The sequence below is a fragment of the Solanum verrucosum genome, unplaced genomic scaffold (assembly GCF_900185275.1).
Source record: "Solanum verrucosum unplaced genomic scaffold, falcon-dt-bn FXZP01000229.1, whole genome shotgun sequence".
Lineage (NCBI taxonomy): Eukaryota > Viridiplantae > Streptophyta > Magnoliopsida > Solanales > Solanaceae > Solanum > Solanum verrucosum.
This window is the reverse complement of record NW_026020011.1, coordinates 3,476,211-3,496,838: the sequence shown is the minus strand read 5'-3', so window position 1 is coordinate 3,496,838 and position 20,628 is coordinate 3,476,211. Positions and strand designations below refer to the sequence as shown.

The following is a 20,628-nucleotide window of genomic DNA, read 5'->3' as shown; positions in this document are numbered from 1 at the left end:
AAATATATAGCACAATAATAATAATAATAATAAGATAGAGTTTTCTTTTTCTATTCTTATATACTACTGGTTTTGAGTTTACTATTTTAAAATACATAATAAAATTATTATTTATAATAATAAGAATTGAATCTAATTAATAAGATGTTGATATTATTGTAAAAACTTTATTTATTAATATGATAATTTGAATTGTTTAGTTCTAAATTCTAAATATTTATAATAAATAGTAAATAACTTGTATTTTTTATATACATATATATAAATTAGTTTTTTTTTCATGATTTTAAATATCATTTTACACCTTATCGATAAGTTTTTTTGCATTAAAATATAACAAAACCTCAAAAGAAAAAAAAGTTTATTAGTAGACAAAAATTGGTGGTTAAAGTTGTAACCATTTTAACAAAATTTAAAATTAAATTTATAATTTGGTTGACTCAAAATAGAACTAATCCCTTATATCAGGTAGAAATTCAGGTAAAAAGGGAACAAAGATTACAAATCCTATATTGTGAAACACAAAGAAAGTCATTATTAGTTCATAGAGACTCATAAAAAAAATATTATTAGTTCATAGAAAAAAATATGCAGAAGAAGAAAAGAATGTGGAAGAGGAAGTTGGTGATTTTTCGAAAGTTGCTAAATTATGTTTTTGCCGTTAATGTTATAGCTTTTGTGACTCTGCTATGTATGCATGTTCATGTCCCTTCCACTGATATAACCATTAATCTTTGTAAGGTACAAAATTTAAAGAAAAAACTCTGTTTTTTTGTTCTGTTTTCTTGATCTTTCATTTAAGTATTTTTTGTCTCAATATTGATATTGGATAAGTATTTCTATTAACATTTATGTTTTGGGATTCTTGATATTGGAAAAATACTTTACCAGTCCTTTCTTTGTTTAAGATAAATTACTTTAAATAGGAAAGAGTCGATTTTAAGTATTAGGGTAGATTGTTAGTAGGAATAGAGGGTGTCTTGCTTAGATTTGTTAGTGTGTACTAGTCGTACACTAGTTTCTTTCTTGTAAACTTTACAATGTTTTTTTATTACTACTATGCTTTTCTTCGTTTATTACTTGAGTTTGATGCACTTGAACTTAGGGTTTTTGGGAAACACTTATTTACCTCTATGAGGTCGTGGTAAGGTTTGCATACACTCTACCTTCCACAGACCAATATAGTGGGATTTCATTGGATATGTTGTTGTTTTAAGGAAAATTACTGAATATTTGAATGAAATTGGCTCAAACTGAGTTGAATGGATATAAAGGATTCATATAGTCGTCCCAAACTAGCTTTGGGATTGAGGTGTACTTATTGTTATTTATGTTAATTAGGCTTTGATCATTGTGATTTTAGTATTGATCAGTGAACTGGTGTGTCTTCAATATTTGTAGCACAATGACTTTTCGTACCAAAGATTGAGCGGAGAGGGAATCTTGACTCAAGAACTTGCTACGCCCCAGTTGTCGAAAGCTCCAGTTACTGCTAGCAAGGTTATATGCACTTACAAAACATATTAGAGTTAATTTTTTTATATTTCATTATATGAATTTCTCGAGTACAATAGCTCAGTATTTTTGATACAAAGTACTAGTTATATATCTTTCATGTTTTCACTCCTTTAGATTTGACAGAATTGGACTGTGGAAGATTTATGGAAATCGCCCCCAAATATAGACTATGTTCACTGTGTTGCACCAAGTTCATTATATAAATGTGAGTCATTTCTTATGAAATTTTTAAAAATAGCTTTCATTCAGCCTTGTAGCAAACATATTAGGACTATTCTGTTGCTTATCATTCATAGTACATTTTAATCTCCAGCTCCTCCAGAGTCTCGAGGCTACTTGCTCGTTCATGCCAATGGTGGACTCAATCAGATGAGAGCAGGGGTCTGTATTTTTCTACTCCCTTATCCTATTAATCTGTCGATTTCTTTTTCCAAATTGAGAAAATTGATTTATGATCATAAGAACCAGTATTATGCCGATTCATCTCTTTCCCTTCCCCTTTCTTGTCCTGTTTCCTGCTTTTAACGTGTGAAATTGTTATATGTCCTTTTGAATGAATGGCATAATTTTGGTTAACAGAAATTTCGTATATGTTTCTAAATTCTTGTGATATAGTAACATTTAGTAGTTTCTATTTCAGTTACTTCCCTAAACGTAATATCATTCCATAAGCCAGCTTAGACATGTTTTTTCCTAAATCATTTCTGTCTAGCTAATCGTTTTTAGGTGAATACTTTTTTTCATTATTTTGAGCAGGCATGCTAAGTTTAGACAAGTTTGTGCATAATTTGTTCGGCTTTTCATTGTGTTTGCAGATATGTGACATGGTTGCTGTTGCTCGTATCATAAATGCTACTCTTATAATCCCAGAGCTTGATAAGGGCTCACTTTGGAAGGATTCTAGGTGTGCAAAATGATAATTCCTTTGGAATTTCACGCTGCATAGCGTCTTTTACATCCTTTTTTTTTTCGAATTAATCAGTTGTGTATGTTGATTGACGTACTAACGCCTTCCTCCTAAACTGCAGCAATTTCTCTGATGTGTTTGATGAAGACTATTTCATTAATTCTTTGGCAAATGATGTAAGGATTGTCAAAAAGCTACCGAAAGAACTTGCATCTGCAACTAAAGTAGTTAAGCATTTCAGAAGTTGGTCTGGTGTGGATTACTATGAGAAGGAGATAGCTAGCATGTGGGATGAATACAAGGTATTTCACACAGAGGCAGAGTCAGGATTTTTGATTTATGGATTTTGGACCACAATGCTTTTTATGTACAAGTTCTGAATAGATTATTTATACATATGAAATGAATTTTTTTGAATATAAATACAAGGTTTGAGCCAAAATTACTGAGTTCTACCGAGCCTGTAACTTCAATAGTGACTCCGCTCCTTTCTTCACACAAAGAAAACACAAACAAAAAAATGTTGTTTTTGGCTAATTTATCCAACATTTAAAATTTTAGGTGATTCGAGCAGCCAAGTCTGATTCAAGATTGGCAAATAACAACCTGCCTCCTGATATTCAGAAGTTGCGTTGTCGTGCTTGCTATCAAGCCCTCCGATTTGCTCCCCCAATTGAAGCGATAGGAAAGGTTATCATGTTGTTGAAACTTATTTTTTTTTGTTTTAGTACTATCTCCGCCGGTTAATTATCAAACAATCATTCATATCATATGCTTTTTTTTTTTTTTTTTTTTGCAGTTGTTGGTTGATAGGATGCGACACTATGGTCCATACATTGCTTTACATTTACGCTACGAAAAAGACATGCTTGCCTTTAGTGGATGCACACATGAGCTATCCCCAAAAGAAACTGATGAATTAAGGGCAATCAGGTAGGTTATTATGACCTGAAATTAGAACTCAGAAGCATGTGCTTCTGGTAAATGCTTGCACTACTCACTATTTTTCGTGTTGTTTAGTTCCTGTGGGATGAAGTTTTTAAGTCGAATACTCAAAATTTTAAGGATATAAACACGAAATTAGTTGAAGACTATGCATACATAGCAGAGTCACAAAATGATCGAGTCCAGAATTACTATGCAGAGACCATGGAGGCTATCCATGTTATATCAGTTTATGTTTACAGATTGATACTGATGACAGCTAAATTTCACCATAAGTACTCGTCATGTTTAATCATCTTTTCGACAAATGATGTGTGTACACATTCTTATTTGTACTGTACAATAGATGTATCGATAACATATGACCTAGAGTATTTGGATTTATTAGTGAGTTTCTTTTATTTCATTGCCTTGTACATTTGTAGGGAAAGCATCCCATGGTGGAAAGTGAAAGACATTAACCCTGTAGTACAGAGAGCCAAAGGCTATTGTCCGTTAACTCCTAGGGAGGCCGGATTGTTCCTTTCTGCTCTGGGGTTCACATCGAACACCCGGATTTATATTGCTGCTGGAGAGATATATGGAGGTGATTCTCATCTGTCTGATCTACAGTCGCGTTATCCCTTATTATTAAACAAGGTTTGTCTCTCTTTAATGTTTCGTGTTATTTCTATGAGCATAATTTCTGTAAAGATAGAGACATGTTTGCCCCTTGAAGATGCAGTTTTTATTGAACAGGACTCATCTTTGTTACCTAATTCGATATTTTTACCTCCATGTTCATGTCTACTACATGCTTATAAAAAGAAACAATTTCGTGTTTTTTCCATGTTACAGGAAAAGTTGGCATCTGATGAGGAACTCGAACCATTCAGAAAGCATGCATCTCAATTGGCTGCAATAGATTATATTGTGTCAGTTGAGAGTCACGTATTCATTCCATCCTACTCTGGGAATATGGCAAGAGCAGTTGAGGGACATCGTCGTTTTCTTGGGCATAGGAAAACAATATCTCCTGATAGGCAAATAAACATCTTTTTCCTTGAACATGCATTATCAGTATTAGTATTTCGTCTGCTACAAGTATTAGAATTACCTACTAATATTTAATTTCCTTGTATCTATCAGGAAAGCACTTGTCCGGCTTTTCAACAAAATTGAGCTTGGTACGATGAAGGAAGGGGAGGAACTCTCCAATCGCGTTATTGCTATTCATAGAGGAAGGTATGACAAAGTACAATTTGTTCATTGATGTTCTAACAAAGAAGCAACAATATGTTACCTAATCTCGTTCCTTTGGTTTTCGTTGCTCAGGCAAGGATCGCCTAGAAATAGGAAAGGACCTACTACAGGAATCAAGCCAATGGATAGGTTCCGTTCAGAAGAGGCATTTTATGTAAATTCGTTACCAGATTGCTTATGTCAAAGGGAGTTGTCGTACACAAACGATTCTCATGCTATTGTATAGTCTAAATGACACACCAAATCAATATTCTATGTCTGGAGAGAACAACCTGAACTTGTGTTGGTGGTGCAGTTGGGATCACCGCTCTATAAAAATGCTACCCTGCATCCGTGTCATATCCTTAAAAAATGTAACAATAATGCAATTGATGAAATAACTTAATTTTAAATTTTCTATTTACCCACAGTTACAAGGTTTTATGGACACAAACATGGTATAATTAAGATTACAAATCCAAAAAGTTTTCATTACCTGTTCAATTAACCAGTGCCACATAAAATGAGACAAACGAAGTAGAAATAGTCAAGCCCTCTAAAAGATCACTTGGCTTATCGCCCTTAAGGATCAAATGCATGTATTATATTTGGCTCTTGTCTGGATTTTCGACATGATGAAAGAAGGGACGGAACTTTCAAATCATGTTATTGATATTCAGAGAGGAAGGTATGTCAAAGTACAATTTGTTACCTTCAAGTGATATTGAATTAGATTGATGGCAATGCGAATGCTCTGTTTTGTCAATCATGTACCTTTTCCTCTTGTGTAATTGTGGAACAGGACGTGCTTAGACTGTTCCATGTTCCATGTCCGCGGCAAAGTGATTCAATGCCAAGCTTTGTTTCACTCGTATTACTTAAAAAATAGCCTTGTGTACCAAGATATTGCATTTTTTTACTTGAACTGAGGTCTGCATAATGTCATTGCTTCTACTTATAATAATTTTTTTGAAAACATATTGATATTCTAACAATGAACCGATATTATGTTAATTAATCTTGTTTCTTTGGTTTTTGTTACTCAGGCAAGGATTGCCTAGAAAGAGAAAAGGATCTACTTCAGCAACCAAGCCAACAGATAGGTTTCGTTAGGCATTTTATGTAAATCTGTTACCACCAGATTGCTATGTCAAAGGGAGTTGTCATACACAAATATTCCCATGCTATCTGTCTAAATGTTTAGAAGCACGAAATCAATATTCTATTTCTATAGAAAACAGCCTGAACTTGGGTTGGTGCTGCATTTGAGATTATGTATGTTAGCTCGATAAGTGCCACATAAAATGGAACGGAGGAAGGAGTAATAATTTTTTATTACATTTAACATATAGTTCTTGATTTGTTTTATACACTTGAGTTCAATTTCTATACATTAAATTTGCTCTGAAAAAATTCTTACCATTGTCGGTGCAAACTCTTGTGTGCTTATTAAATTGAAAATGACTTCACGACTGATCTGAGTACACAAATCCCCAAAAAGCATCATTTTTGGGATGAGGTGGGTGGTGTTAGTATAACAAGGAAGACGGACCGTAGAAGAAAAAGAACAATCCGGTACACAAAACACCTCATGTTAGTATGGTCCAAGGAAGAGCCGAACCCATTACTCATTGATCCTCATGAAGACAACTTTACGTTGCTCCAAGGCTCTCCGTCAAGAGGAAGATAAACAGTGTGATGATTAAAAAACAGAAGGATTTATTGATGTTGATTCTCTAACAGAATATTTGAAGTGTCACAGGTTCTACTGGATGATTAACAAGTATAAGAGTTGAGTAGAGATATTTGTATTCTAAGTTATATCACAAGTAAGGATCCTAAACAATTCACTCATTATAAGGTTACACTAAATCCATTAGAAAGGCAAAGCATTATTGATCACAATTTGTTCACAGAGAACTCTCCCTATTCATTTGAAAGTTCAGATGCAGTAGAGTTGGAACCAAAATATGCAGTTTACAGTGGTCCTGGAAAGGTGCCATTCTCCCTCTGCTCGTTCCATCTATCAATCTGCAGCCACAATTAAAGCAAAGCAGGTTATCGTCAAAAGGAAAGACCAAAAGAAGCTGAAAAACATGAGGAGATTGTCATGAGCATGTAAAGAAACACATTATCCCCTAATGTCTATGCCGCCTCTTTTCGAGGGATGAGACTTGAGAGGTCGAATATCACACGGTGACCAGAATATGTCAAACTTGCCAACAATTCATTTGCCCCTCAAAATAATAGACATGCTTTCATCATCTGTTTATTTCTAGAATAGGCACATTGGTTTCATCCGTTGCTGCCCCTAAGTACTACCCAATCACTTGATGATAGAGAGATTCATATCTTCGAACTACTGTGGTGTTGACTTGTTTAGTCTCAAAAATTATGTCAGAGCAGGGTTTTTGATTTGAATCACAGTTTTCACGCAATGGCAACCACACAGCTTGCTAAGCCAGATCTAACACAACCACAGCCCCAAGTATGGATGATCCAAGAACTTCGGAACTCATCTGCAATAATTTTGCCATGCAATTGGAACACCACTCTGCTAAAACCCTCAACCCGTCAGCAAATTATAATCAATATCAACACCAATACAAAGCTCTAGAAGTGATCCCAAGACATCTCTTAGACCAACTAAACTCACCACTACAGACCACTTTTAACAATACTCGACTCCACAGAAGTCAATACCCAATTGGTTTCTTTAACTCTCCAAATTTCACCTTTGTACTTCCATCATCTGAAAAGCGTTTCAAATCCTTTTCTTCAATGTTTTTGTATAAAGGGTTTGGTGTTGCATTTTGGGATTGAACTATTATCAAGAAAAAAAACCGAGAATCTTTATTGCTGACTCGCAAAATGCTAATAAAGCAAGTTTTGGATTCAGAATACTTTTAAAAGGTAATTATCAAAAACACACCTAAACTATCCCTTTTTCACGAGTTTCATACCTCAAACCATCCATTGTTCCATCAAACTACCTAAACTATCACTCCCTTTGTATTAGAACAAACCTAGATGCTAAGTTGGCCTACATGCACCTGTTATGGATTGGAAATAAATATTTGGTCAATTCAATATTGAGGTGTGTTTAGTTTAGATAGGTAAAGGGAACAATAAATAGTTGAGGTATGAAACTCGCGAAAAAGTGATAATTTAGGGGGTGTTTTTGACCATTAACTCTACTTTTAAACCAATTGAGAAATTAACATTTCAAAATTTAGTGATTTCTATTCTCAATTAATCAAATTTAAAATCAGACCATTACTCCACTTTAGAACCTCAAGGCTTCCGTCCAATCAAATCCAAGGGAGAATTGACATTATAAGTGAATTGGTGACTTCTACTTTACCCATATTTTCCCAATGTTAGTTGAACATTGGAATTACAGCATGCGTACAACCAAAAGCATATACATACACACACACACATTATGTATATACTACATATTAATATGTACATGGTATATACACACACACACATACTTACATAATCCAATCTTGCAAATGCAAAATACAAAACAAAACATACCCATTCACCAGGGCAAAGGGATCGGTAATACTTGGCAAACTTGTCACATTCAGGAGCACCTTCACCCTTTGCAGCTATGCATCTGAAATATAAACAAACCAAATATAGTTGATACTTCAGGGATAGATTACAAAATCAGATACAAACACAGAAGAGCAACATGCAGTACAGCTATGCGCCTATGTCTACTGACCGATGATATTCAATATATCTTGTGAAGCAGTGCCTTGTCTGATTTGTAGTAGGGAAGCGGAAGTCAGCAGGCGCAGTCTCAAGCTAGTTGACAGTCGTGACAAAAACCACACACAATCAATGGTTAAGATATAGCCCATAAACAAAAGTCAAAATTGATTGTCCAGTCAATCTAACCTTAATCTCAGGGGTCTCATCTGCGGATTCTTGATTCTCATTCTCAGAAGTATCATCTTCAGTACTTTCTTCACTGTCAGCTTCTACAGGAGGAGAGGCTTCATTGATTTCCGGTGCTGTTGAGTCAGAGGCTCCACTGCTTTCTTCATATGTGGCAGGCACAGCTTCACTACTCTCAACCGCTGGGGTTTCCTCAGTTTTTGGAGTATCTTCCTCAGATGGAGCAGTTGAAGAGGTCTTAACCTCAATTTCTTCCACTGAATTAGCCACTGTGGTGGATTTCTCTTCTTTCTCTTTCAGTAAATATTGCTGCACATTCAGGAGTTGAAGAAACAAATGTCATTTTCGATGAAAACATCTAAGAAAATCTCAGTGGAACAAACTAAAAAAAATAAATCAACTCTGGCGTCAATCCAATTTAGTGAGATCCGATATATGAATACTCTACAATCTACACATGTTCCTTTCAATTACAAAATCATCGCAGAGATGAATCATCAACTATCAAATGAAAAAAAAAAACACGATTTGACGACCAAAAAATCAATAAAAGATAATGAATAACTAAGTACCTCAGATAAAGATGGAGATTTTGAGTTGTCTACTTCAGCCATTGACGAAGGAAAATAGCTGATGGCGCAAGCTTATTGGTAGAAGTTGGAGTAAAGTGAGTGTGTAGAAGCTACGGGACAATGGAGGTAACAAACCGGGAGGCTATCAGTCGCTAGACACGTTGGAGATATGGCCTATGGGCTTTATTGGTTCGCCGTCGATAATGGGCTTAATGCTTATTTAGCTGGGCTTTTTAGTTTGTATAAATTATAGGAACCACATATTATACGTACTAAATAACATCCTATCCCTTCTAGTTTTTTATTTACCAAAAATCCCTTAAAAATGATGTTTGCGGGATACATTAGGTTTGATACATTCCACATAGCGGGATACATAGCGTTGTGCACGGGATATATTAGGTTTGATACAATCCACATAACGGGATACATATCGTTGTGCACGGGATACATATCGTTTGATACATTCCACATAGCGGGATACATAGCGTTGTGCACGGGATACATGCGAGATACATAGGTAAATAAGGAATTTTTGAAAATTTTGAAATAAGTAGGGATAAATGAATATTAAGGTAAGTAAAGGAGTGTAGTTAAGTAATTTGTCCTTTTAGTTTTTCTTTTAAGTGGGCTTATTTACGAAAAATAATCGTTTTTATGTGATCATTTAAATTTGTGGAATTTTCACAAATAGCGCTACTTTCTGCTGATAACCAACATGTAAATACCATGAAATAAGATTTGATCCTATTCATGAAGATTACGTAACTATTCCAAAAATGGAAAGTTCGACACGATTGCTACATACATAGCGATATTTTTTATAATTACGATACGTAACAGTATTACTGAAATTCGCGTTCTGTAATTTGTAGACAACAAAGGAAATGCATCTGTCAATGAAAGTAGTGGTCATTTTCTCAGATACAGTCGCAAGTAAATGTAGTGGTCGTGCAAGATTTGATGCCTCACTCAAATTCCATATGGCAATCATTCAACAATGAGCTCTGATAGAAATTGTACTTTGCTTTATAAAATGGTATACACTTTTAGTTTTGCACCCACTTTTTTCATCATAGTTTTATTTAAAGACGTGCAAAATTAAAAATATCAGAGGGAGTAATTTTTTTCTCTACTAGGAGTTCAAATTATACACACTACGTTTACTAATAGACCATACCTATGTATCATAACCAAAGTTAAGAAGGAAAAAGAACAAGAGAAAGGATCAAATGTAACAAGAAAGGTTGATTGCTGAGTTATCACTTTGACATACCATTTTATAAATTCAGTTCACAAATACAACTGAAATGCTTTCATAGAAACTAAGCACCAGAAAGAACCACATTAAAGTAAAGATGAAACAATTGAACATCAATATTCAAAGTTGTTCGTTGCCACGGATAAGAGAACGCTAAAGGGAAACTCAAAACACAGTAGAAAGGAAATAAAAAGAAGCAGCTTCTCCCAATAAAAACAACCAGGAAGAAGTCAAATAATAATCTGAGGACCAGTTTCCTCACTGTTGTTCATTGTCGGGTTTGGTTTCCTTAATTTCATCAGCACCATCATCCTGCAATCGGGACAGGTGTATCAAACACGTGACTCGAGTTATACAACTGATAGATTACAAGGAAACAACATAAATCAAAAGCTATTTAGAACAACAACTGAGTTAATTACCTGCATATCAGAGGTCCAGAGAGTGAGATTGTCACGAAGAAGTTGCATGATCAAAGTGCTATCCTTGTAAGATTCTTCTCCCAGTGTGTCCAACTCGGCAATTGCTTCATCAAATGCCTGGCCACGCAAAAGATAACAAAATGAAAATGAAGGTACTTTTTCACAGTCGAGATGAAAAAAAGAGATATTAATTTATCTATGCCTAATGAAACGCCCTTGTTTGAACTGAAAAACATAATTTGCAACTAAGAAATGACTGGGCCATATGAAGAAATTCTTACTTGTTTAGCAAGATTGCAAGCACGATCAGGAGAGTTCAAAATCTCATAATAAAACACAGAGAAGTTGAGAGCCAGTCCAAGTCGGATTGGATGTGTTGGGGCAAGTTCAGTATTTGCAATATCCTGCAGGCATTGAGACCAAAATGAGGACACATAAAGATCAACAACGTTTAACATCAAGAGGGAAAGAAATTTTCTTGGCTACTTTTTCGCGAAAGAATAACAGTTAACTTTTGTCGAGTAAGATAGAGTGAAACAAACAAGTCGCATGAACTTAAAAGGAGAAAAACAAGAGGTATAAAGCTTAAATTCATATATAATACTACTGCTTAAAACAAGTACTTGTCATAATTTATAGTACTACTAATTAACTGAGGATCACCTCTGACCTTTTGAAATTCCATATTATTTCATTTGGCCTTTGTTTTGAGGTAAAAAAGGGTTCTTTATCCAATTCACAATGGGATATTATTTCTTTGATCCAAAAGGTTGAGGGAAGTAAATTAACATACTCTTAATTCAAACCTAAATCTAAACTTAATTAACATCAGATCTCTGGGAACATGGAAACAATAAATATGGTCTGATCTAGAAAGACATATATTCAACACTGCTGCTTAAAATGTTTATGACTAATTAATCGAGGATCATTTGTGACCTTTTGAAAATTCTGTATCCAATTCCAAATGTTCAAAGAATTAAATCAATTTACTCTTAATTCAAGACATAATTAACATCATATTTCTGAAAAATATGTCCTGATCTGGACAAACATATATTCCCTTCATCTCAAATTGTTGGGAACTTTCTTTTGAAGGTGGTACACACCCCTAAAGATACTTATGATTTGTTAGACATATTTAAGCTTATGTATCAAAAGATCGTAAACAACCTCTCTACGTCCCAATTAAGACGAGAGACCATCGTGAATGGAAAATTTGAAATAACCAATTGTGATTTGTGTCTGGTCAAAACAAGAAATTGTTTCCACAGTCTTCTCCCTATAATCTCACCTAATTTACATATTTTAAAATTTAGATAAAAATCCGATTAAGAAAATCATATTATGCAGATATTATTAACAAATTGCCTAACAGATCCATGAATCTTCATCATTTCATCTAATAGATCAAACACATAAGAATAAATATGGTATACCTGAGCAGCTTTGTAGGCAGAGAGAGTGCTCTCAGCAGCTTCCTTACGTTCAGCTCCGGTCTTAAATTCAGCCAAATAACGATGATAATCACCCTTCATTTTAAGGTAAAACACCTTAGAATCGCCATTAGAAGCTGAAGGAATGAGATTAGAATCAAGGAGCTTGAGAATTCCATCACAAATATTAGAAAGTTCAGATTCAATCTTAGATCTGTACTCCTTTATACATTTAACATGTTCCTCATTTCCCCTCGACTCCTCCTTCTGTTCAATGGAAGAGATAATACGCCACGAGGCTCTACGAGCCCCGATAACGTTTTTGTAAGCAACGGAAAGGAGATTCCGTTCCTCAACGGTGAGTTCCTCTGACCCTAATGAAGTTGAAACTTTCTCCATGAACTGCACCATTTCTTCGTATCTTTCAGCTTGCTCAGCAAGCTTCGCCATGTACACATTCTCCTCACGCGCCATAATGGATTCAGTATTTGGGATCTCTTTTTGTTTAATGTTGTGTTGAAATGGATTTTTTTTTTTTGAGATCTGAGAAAAGTTTGTGTGCGTTGAGAGGATTTAAAACTATGTGAGAACAAGGGGAATTTGTTGTTTGGAATTTTTTATTGGTGTTGAAATTAAGGGGATGGGAGAGATTTTAGGATTAAAAAAAAAAATAAAAAAAAATTGTGAGGATGAATATGAGCCGTTGGATTATGGAATTTTTTGGAAAAGTAAGTAATTGACAACTGGATTTTTGGAAGATGTGAGTGTACGGATATGGGCAAAGAGATATTTGGGTCGAAATTGGTTACGTGGGTTATCACGTCTTTTTTTAATTGTTCCTAATTAGTTACTCCCTCCGTCCCTATTTACTTGTCCATATTTCCTTTTTTAGTTGTCCCTATTTAGTTGTCCATTTTGACAAATCAAGAAAGGATAACAAATTTTTTCCTATTATACCCTTATTTACACTTCTTGAAAATTGTAAAAGTGTATGTTGTTTCCCTCCAATTTATTTCACTTTAATTCAAATAAGTGGTTGTAATTTTGAAGTGAAAAGTTGTCATAAGGATAAAATTGTAACTTCACTGTGTTAATCATTGTTGCCTTAATCTGTGTGCCATTTCTAAAGTGGACAACTAAAAAGGGACGGAGGGAGTATTTATTTTGATAAATTAAGAAAAAACATTTTTTTTTACATATTATATCCTCAATTATTGATTTCTTAATATGTGTGTTAATTCAAAAGTGAACAAGTAATTAGGGACGTTATTACATATATTTTTAAAATGTTATGAGTCTTTTCATAAATTAAATTGTTTTAAGATATATGTAGTTTTGCTATTAGATACACTAAAATAAGGAGAGATGCAAGTTAGGTAGAAAGGGAGGCGAGCGAATTTGTTATACATGTATTGAGTATTTAATATGATTCATTTATATCTGAAATATTAGATACATAAGAGAGTGGCCAACGAAATTTTCTATATAACTAAGATACATGTGAATCGACTTGTTTGGTTCGTATGTGATCCGTCGATCTGATATTTAATAAATGTCGGGTCAATGGATACAATCATGATACGTGTATGTCCGTTAGTATAACGGGTATATATGTTTTAGTTTTTCGATAGCAGAGACACCAATGTCCTAAAAATATGACGAAGGATATTTGCATATTATTTATGATAGTTCGGAGATATATTTATTTATTTTCCCAACAAGTTGACAAGAGGGTTCAAAATTCTACTGGGGGAGGCGGACTATAATGTAAACTGTAGGTTCACAAAATCAGTACGTATCTTCTGTTCAAACTTCATACATGTATGAAATCAAGGATGGCTGATCAAGCCATTGACTTTAGTTTCATATATAAGTTTCATGTCTCATTCGTCAATTCTTGTAAATCAAATCATTTAAATGATGAGATCGAATCTTTATGCTCAAAATCACGATTTAAATAGTCACTCATTTGATATCATCTAGAGGTGGAAACTGCCATTCTAATTCTTATGAATTTAATATTTTAAAAATAAGATATGTTATTTAATATTACAAATAAAATAAACAAATAACTATATAATTAAACATACCTCTATCATATATACTATTATTAGCTATACTTTGAAAATATTACACATTTTATCACTAATTAAGAATTTTCTATCACATACTAAGAAAAATATATCTAGATATATGTATTTTTACTATCAGATACACTAAAAAATATGGAGAGAGGTGACCAAATAGGGAGGGATGTGATGGAGATTTGTTATGTATCCCAGATAAATGAGAATCATACTAGATACATGTATCTGTGTATATCTTGTGTGATTTACATGTATCTGGGATACCAAATACATAAGAGAGTAGCGAGCGAGATGAGAGGGAGGTGAGCGAGATTTGTTACGTATCCCAGATACATGTGAATCCATTTAGACGATATAATGTATCTAAAACAAATTACATCCTAATTTTGATTCCACGTATTCTGAAATATATGTATCTGACGTATTTGGATATACTAAAATCTAGTAAAATTCGTAATATTGTAAACTAGATTGTACTGAATAAATAGCTCCTAGTGAAATTTATACAATAAAATAAAAATATATTTATGTATTATTTAAAGTCTTTATTTGATTGTCTACTTTATTAGACATAGACATCCGAACTTTTTATTATTACGTGGCTAATTTTCAATTTCCACGCTGATATTAGTGAAAACTTTATCTGCACCCAAAAAAAACGTTTTCTTGTCTTCTTTTGGGTCAGTGTTAAGTCTCAATTTTTCCAAATTATTTTTAGTATGAAATTGCAAGTCAAAGGAAAAAAAATTGCTTCTTTTGTGAATTATGATTTCTGAAAAATCTTGAAATCCCTCTTTTTCTGTGTTTTTTTTTTTTTGTTATTATGATGGAGGGTTATGAGTTTGTGAAGGATTTGGGTTGTGGTAATTTTGGAGTAGCTAAGCTTGTGAGAGATTATAAGACTAAAGAGCTCTTTGCTGTCAAGTTCTTTGAAAGAGGCCAAAAGGTCAGCAAAATTTAATGATTTTAGTCATTTATTTGTTTGTTTTTGGATAATGATTTTATGTGATATTTCAGATTGATGAACATGTACAAAGGGAAATTATGAATCATAGATCATTGAGTCATCCAAATATAATCAGATTCAAAGAGGTAGAGAGTTTGTCTCTTACTCTTGCTAATCTTTTATTCTTCCTTATTAGTTAAGTAACTGCTCGTTTCGTTTTAATTTGTTTGTCTATCTCTTTTTAGTCCTTTCGGTCCGTTTCAAAATATATTATTTTTTAGTAACTCTTTAAAATGTTTATGACACTAGATTAAAAGCATTTTGGTATATAGTTTCTTAAACTTCGTATCAAGTTAACAGGACAATCAAATTGAAATGAGGGAGTATATTGTTGATTCCTCGGGGAATTCTAGATATATATACTCTGTTGCTATGAAAGTGGCTTTCTTTTTTTTACCCGTCCCTAAAAGTGCTCTCTTTTTTTGACTCGAACCCACACCCTTACCATTGGATAGAGGGTGCTTAACATTCGAGCAATGTCCTACGAAAGTGGCTTGATTAAGGTACTTGTAGTTTTAAAGTTGTCTAACCATGTAATCATATTTCTTTTCTTTTTTGTCATAGCAATCTTGTCTTCCTTCTTTCTCTCTTTCCCCTTTTTTTTTTTTGAAGAAATGGCATTGTTGTTCTTGTTTTTATTCTTTTGTTGCAATTTGTGTGACACATTTTTCTTTGTAGTCCGTTCCAAAAAAATGACACGCTTGTGGAGTTGAAAGCAATTAACTTTGCACTTTCTATTTGCCTGTAATGAGAAAGTTGTATAACCACATAAATATTATGACATGTTTGAGACATAAGTTTCAAAAGTTTTATGGTCACACAAATGGTATGACAAGTTTAAGATCACTAGATTAAAAGATCTTCATTTTTGTCCCTTGTCGATTCAAACTATGTCACATAAATTGGAACGAATGGAGTAATTATTTTTAGGGGGTTAATACTGAGTTGTACGTTAGTTCTGCCTCTGCTTTGAAGGACTCTGCATCTTGCAATTACCAAAATGCAACGTTTTGATTCTTATGGAAATGAATTTATCGATCCTTTTGATTTATTTTGTGCTGGCATTCCTTATGTCTTCTAACAGTAGGCTCAACGAACTCGAGTGAAATGAAGTAAAACATGTAGTTAAGCATCACGTACGTATGATTTCAATTATGTTTATGGCTTTTTGAATTAATGGACTCACCTCGACCAGGTTTTGCTGACGCCAACTCATCTAGCAATAGTAATGGAGTATGCGGCAGGAGGAGAACTCTTTCAGAGGATCTGTAAAGCTGGAAGATTTAATGAAAACGAGGTAATAAACGATAATTAAAGTGTGATTCTTCCCGCTTATGACTTGGCTAGATCAAAATTTACATTTTACAGATTTCTATTGATTATTATTTACTTCTGACAAACAACTCAGTGTGTGTTGTGTGTGCGTGTGTGGGGGAGTGTCATTCTTCTAATTTACCCGTCTTCATTGCACATCCACGTCCCTTTTCGTATAGATACTCCATAGAGTACTACGTGTTGACGTAGTTATGGAGGCAGAATGTAAATGCTCTTCACTGGAAACATGGATTACAAACTTCCGAGTACTAATGACATATCAAATGTTGAAATCAAAACTTGTTATGCCTTGAAAGTTCTCATGTTTTGAGTTCATTATTCACGATGTTTGTATGTGTGTGTGCATGTGGACATTTTAATTTGGTTATTTATTTTATTTTTGGTCAGGCAAGATTCTTCTTTCAACAATTGATATCAGGGGTTAGCTACTGCCATTTCATGGTAAAACATTGATATTAATTTCTCACACTTTCAAGTTTCGTTTCGTTTTTGTTTTTCTTAGACCTGTTATGCTAATTGCTTTTTGGTTGCAGCAAATCTGTCATAGAGATCTCAAATTGGAAAATACGTTACTAGACGGAAGTACTGCACCTCGCGTAAAAATATGTGATTTTGGTTACTCCAAGGTCAATATAATCTTTTGTCATACCTTAATTCTAACTACAATTTTAGATTTTCGTTGAGCTCGTGTAACAGACTTCACTTGTCTGCAGTCATCTGTCTTTCATTCTCAACCAAAATCCACTGTAGGGACACCAGCTTATGTTGCGCCGGAGATTTTATCAAAGAAAGAATATGACGGGAAGGTACTAGTCGTTTCATGTTCTCGTGACAGCAGTTCCACAATGGTAATATCATTTAACCTCTTTTTCCCTCTTGTTAATTATTGAGTTCATAGGTTGCAGATGTTTGGTCTTGTGGAGTCACTTTATACGTAATGCTGGTCGGAGCTTATCCATTTGAAGATCCCACTGATCCGAAAAACATCAGAAAGACCATATCTGTGAGTATATGAAAAAACAATCACTTCTTTTATATATATAAAGTCAAACTTGCTTTAACTTATAAAAAGAGGAAAAATACATGTTATAAATCGATTTAATGCACCATTCTGATTGAGTTTAATCCTTCGTAACAGAGAATATTGAGCGTCCAGTACTCGATTCCGCAAAATGTCCAAATTTCCATGGAGTGTCAGCATCTCTTATCCAGGATTTTTGTGGCAGACCCTGAAAAGGTAATACTATAATACTCTTCTGCCAAAAAAAGGTATTATATCATCATAAATCCTGTACGTGAATTGTTGTTTGGGTTTGAGTGACATGATCAGTCGATCTCGAATCACATATTTACCTCATCATATCAACAGAGACGAATCTAGGATTTGAAATTTTTGACTTTCTTTCAACGACATCAAGTTAATATAGTGAGTTCACAACCATATATTTATAGATATTTAGCGAATTCAGGCAAAAGTTATTCACGTGAACCAGGGGCGGCTGATAAGGGTTAAAAAAAAGTCATTGGCCTTAGGCCCCCAATTTTAGGGGGGCCCATTTTTTAGTTAATTAGGTAGGATTAAACTAAAAAAATAAAATTAGAACTAAGATAATAAATGCAAACGACATTAATAAAGTGATAGATATGACAATTACTTTTTACCTTTTCAATAAAAAGTTAGTTATCTCTTTTTTTTTTTTTTTACCTTATTTATTTTTTAATTTTATTTTTATATATTCTATCCTCCTCTCTTCCTATCTTCTATTTTTTCTATCTCTCTTATTCAAAGTTTAAGAATTTACTTGTTCTATTGATAGTTTATATTTTAAATTTATAATTTTTTAATTTTTTTTTTAAGGCCTCCAATTTGATTTTAGCCTTAGGCCACCAACGGGTTTGAGCCGCCCCTGACGTGAACCCACATATTACATTGTAAATATGCCTCTGCATCTTAGTATTTCGTATCGATAATCACAGTCGTCCTAGGCATTTCAAGTTTTCATTTCACTACATTATACTTGGAAGGAAGGAGTGGAGGTCGCGTATTAGGGTAGAAACTTAGTAGGGGTAGAGTGTTGTCTTGCCTTGCGAAGGTTCCTTGTAGTTATTGTCATATGTTGTTTATTGTGTTTTGATAATCACACTATTTGCTATTGTTACTCATGTTCTTCCTTATAAACATTGCACTACTTTTCTTGTTAACTGCTATGCTTCTTCATTGTTTTCGTCTTTTGTGCTCGAGTTTGATGTACCTAACCCGAGGATCAATCAGAAACAACCTCTCTACCTTCACGAGGTAGTGGTAAGATATGCACACTCTACCCTCCCCAAACCTCACTTAGTGGGATTTCACTGGGTATGTTGTATGCTTGGACATGCCTCCATGTGTAATATTTTTGAGTCCTAAGCTAGCGCCTGTGTGTTCGGAATAGTCTAATCTTATTAGTGGCTTGCTGGTTCTTTTGCAGAGAATAACTATCCCAGAAATTAAGAAGCATCCTTGGTTTATGAAGAACTTGCCTGTCGAATTCATGGAAGAAGGACGGAACGAGTGCATCGATGTAAATAACCCGAGACAGAGCATGAAAGAAGTATTGGCAGTAATACAGGAAGCAAGAATTGCTTTGCAGGTTCTAGCAAGTTCATCTCAAGGCATTATGGAAGAACTTGATGAATTAGATGATGCTGATATAGAAGATATTGAAACAAGTGGTGATTTTGTTTATTAATTGTAATGTGTGGACAATGGTGTTCACTTTACCAAAAGAAGTTTTGAGTCTATAATGATGTAAATACACTTCCAATGCCGGGGGCGGATTTAGAGTATCGACTATCTAAGTGTGGATTTTTGGGAACATAATAACTTTTGCGCATGACTATGTATTATATTGAGAAATAGAGTATATATAACAAGTACTATTTATTAATTGGAAGCCCGATAACAAATTAAGTAGTCTCTTAGTCCAATGACAGAAATGGAACCTACTTAAGGTTTGTTCTCTTCGATAAGGGTTTGATATCTCTTAGAAACTCATTAATACTGAATTCACACTTTTAAACTTTGAAATAAAAGAAATGAACATACGTTATTTTAACGTGAAAAATCTCTAGCTCATAGGTGCGCGCACGATTTAATCCAATTTCACTAAAATAAAGAGATTTAAAAGGATAGTAAATAGAATTTCATGTAGTAGCAAGTTGTTTAAAGTTTCACCCACCCAATAGGTAGTCCCCCCCAACCCCACTCACCATTCAAATTTTGAACCACTACTTCTAAAGAGTTAGAATTTAAATGATTTATCAACCATATAAATGAAACCTTGGACATAATAGACATGTCATTTGATTTGGTGCTCAACATTTTTTGTATGGACCAGTTTTTATTTTTATTTTTTTGGACAAGGCTGAAAGGGAGATTTAATTGTCTTGCAAGAGAGGGGGAAAAAAACTCAGAATAGAATTTGTTATTCACAAATCACATGTCTGGCGGATGCAGAGGTGTTGAGCCCCTTTGTTGAAAAGTCCTATAATGTAAATAGGACAAAGATGATTTTTTATTGGCACGTAGTTAGGGATGGCAATGGGTGGGGCGGGTTTAAGGTTATGCGGAGTGGGACGAGGTGGGTTGAAGTGGACTCTTTTTAGGGAAAATTATATGAAATAACAAACAATTAATTCAAATTAGATGATATAGCCATAGTTTATTTTATTTGTAATTCGCAGCAAGCATCCATTTTTTTGCCATCTGATTTGATATACAATTAGTCATTTTTGGTATACAATTAGCCATTTTATACATTTCGGTATAAATTGTGTTTGTGTTTGTATAAAACGAGAGAAAAGTGTATATACAAATACAAATACAAATACATATATTTTCGTCTTATACACTTATAATTATATAAATACAAATCTTATTATACAAATTACAATGTATAAATGAATTTATACAAAATTGAACAATTTGTATAAAATTTGATGTATCTAGTGAATTAAACAAATCAAA

At 33.8% G+C, this 20,628-nt stretch overlaps 3 protein-coding genes and 1 pseudogene across 4 annotated transcripts in view; 2 read left to right on the top strand and 2 right to left on the bottom strand.

Moving 5' to 3' along the window:
• Positions 1-588: 588 nt before the first annotated feature.
• LOC125820334 (O-fucosyltransferase 7-like) lies at positions 589-4,838 on the top strand (annotated as a pseudogene).
• A 1,457-nt stretch (positions 4,839-6,295) lies between these two features.
• LOC125820192 (phosphopantothenate--cysteine ligase 2-like) overlaps positions 6,296-20,628 on the bottom strand; it is a 429,006-nt gene continuing 414,673 nt past the window's right edge. Inside the window, exons 1-5 of one of the 2 annotated variants that reach the window (XM_049499622.1) lie at positions 9,076-9,202; positions 8,504-8,812; positions 8,328-8,410; positions 8,135-8,216; positions 6,296-6,622 (exon numbers count right to left, since the gene is read on the bottom strand). In XM_049499622.1, coding sequence (XP_049355579.1) covers positions 6,569-6,622; positions 8,135-8,216; positions 8,328-8,410; positions 8,504-8,812; positions 9,076-9,117 — 570 coding nt within the window. In that variant the 5' untranslated portion in view covers positions 9,118-9,202 and the 3' untranslated portion in view covers positions 6,296-6,568. Of the gene's footprint in view, positions 6,623-8,134; positions 8,217-8,327; positions 8,411-8,503; positions 8,813-9,075; positions 9,203-20,628 lie in introns of those variants that run through there. The other variant, XM_049499621.1, reaches the window with a different exon arrangement.
• Positions 10,336-12,849, bottom strand: LOC125820201 (14-3-3 protein 2). Its single transcript, XM_049499630.1, has 4 exons — positions 12,198-12,849; positions 11,040-11,162; positions 10,759-10,875; positions 10,336-10,648 (listed from the first exon to the last, which is right to left on the bottom strand). Exons 1-4 carry the CDS (start codon positions 12,666-12,668, stop codon positions 10,595-10,597), a joined length of 765 nt encoding a protein of 254 aa, XP_049355587.1. The 5' UTR covers positions 12,669-12,849; the 3' UTR covers positions 10,336-10,594.
• Positions 15,054-19,351, top strand: LOC125820188 (serine/threonine-protein kinase SAPK2-like). The gene is made up of 9 exons (XM_049499616.1): positions 15,054-15,227; positions 15,299-15,373; positions 16,483-16,584; positions 17,010-17,063; positions 17,156-17,248; positions 17,336-17,428; positions 17,521-17,625; positions 17,761-17,859; positions 19,091-19,351. The coding sequence occupies exons 1-9, from the start codon at positions 15,105-15,107 to the stop codon at positions 19,349-19,351; spliced, it is 1,005 nt and encodes a 334-aa protein (XP_049355573.1). The 5' UTR covers positions 15,054-15,104.

Coding starts and splice junctions, on each gene's coding strand:
- LOC125820201 (XM_049499630.1), bottom strand. CDS start 12,668: ATGGCGCGTGAGGAGAATGTGTACATGGCGAAGCTTGCTGAGCAAGCT. Junction 10,876..11,039: donor CTTGCAATCTTGCTAAACAA/GTAAGAATTTCT, acceptor TTGCGTGGCCAG/GCATTTGATGAAGCAATTGC. Junction 10,649..10,758: donor TCTGGACCTCTGATATGCAG/GTAATTAACTCA, acceptor TCCCGATTGCAG/GATGATGGTGCTGATGAAAT.
- LOC125820188 (XM_049499616.1), top strand. CDS start 15,105: ATGATGGAGGGTTATGAGTTTGTGAAGGATTTGGGTTGTGGTAATTTT. Junction 17,429..17,520: donor AGAAAGAATATGACGGGAAG/GTACTAGTCGTT, acceptor TTGAGTTCATAG/GTTGCAGATGTTTGGTCTTG. Junction 17,626..17,760: donor ACATCAGAAAGACCATATCT/GTGAGTATATGA, acceptor CCTTCGTAACAG/AGAATATTGAGCGTCCAGTA.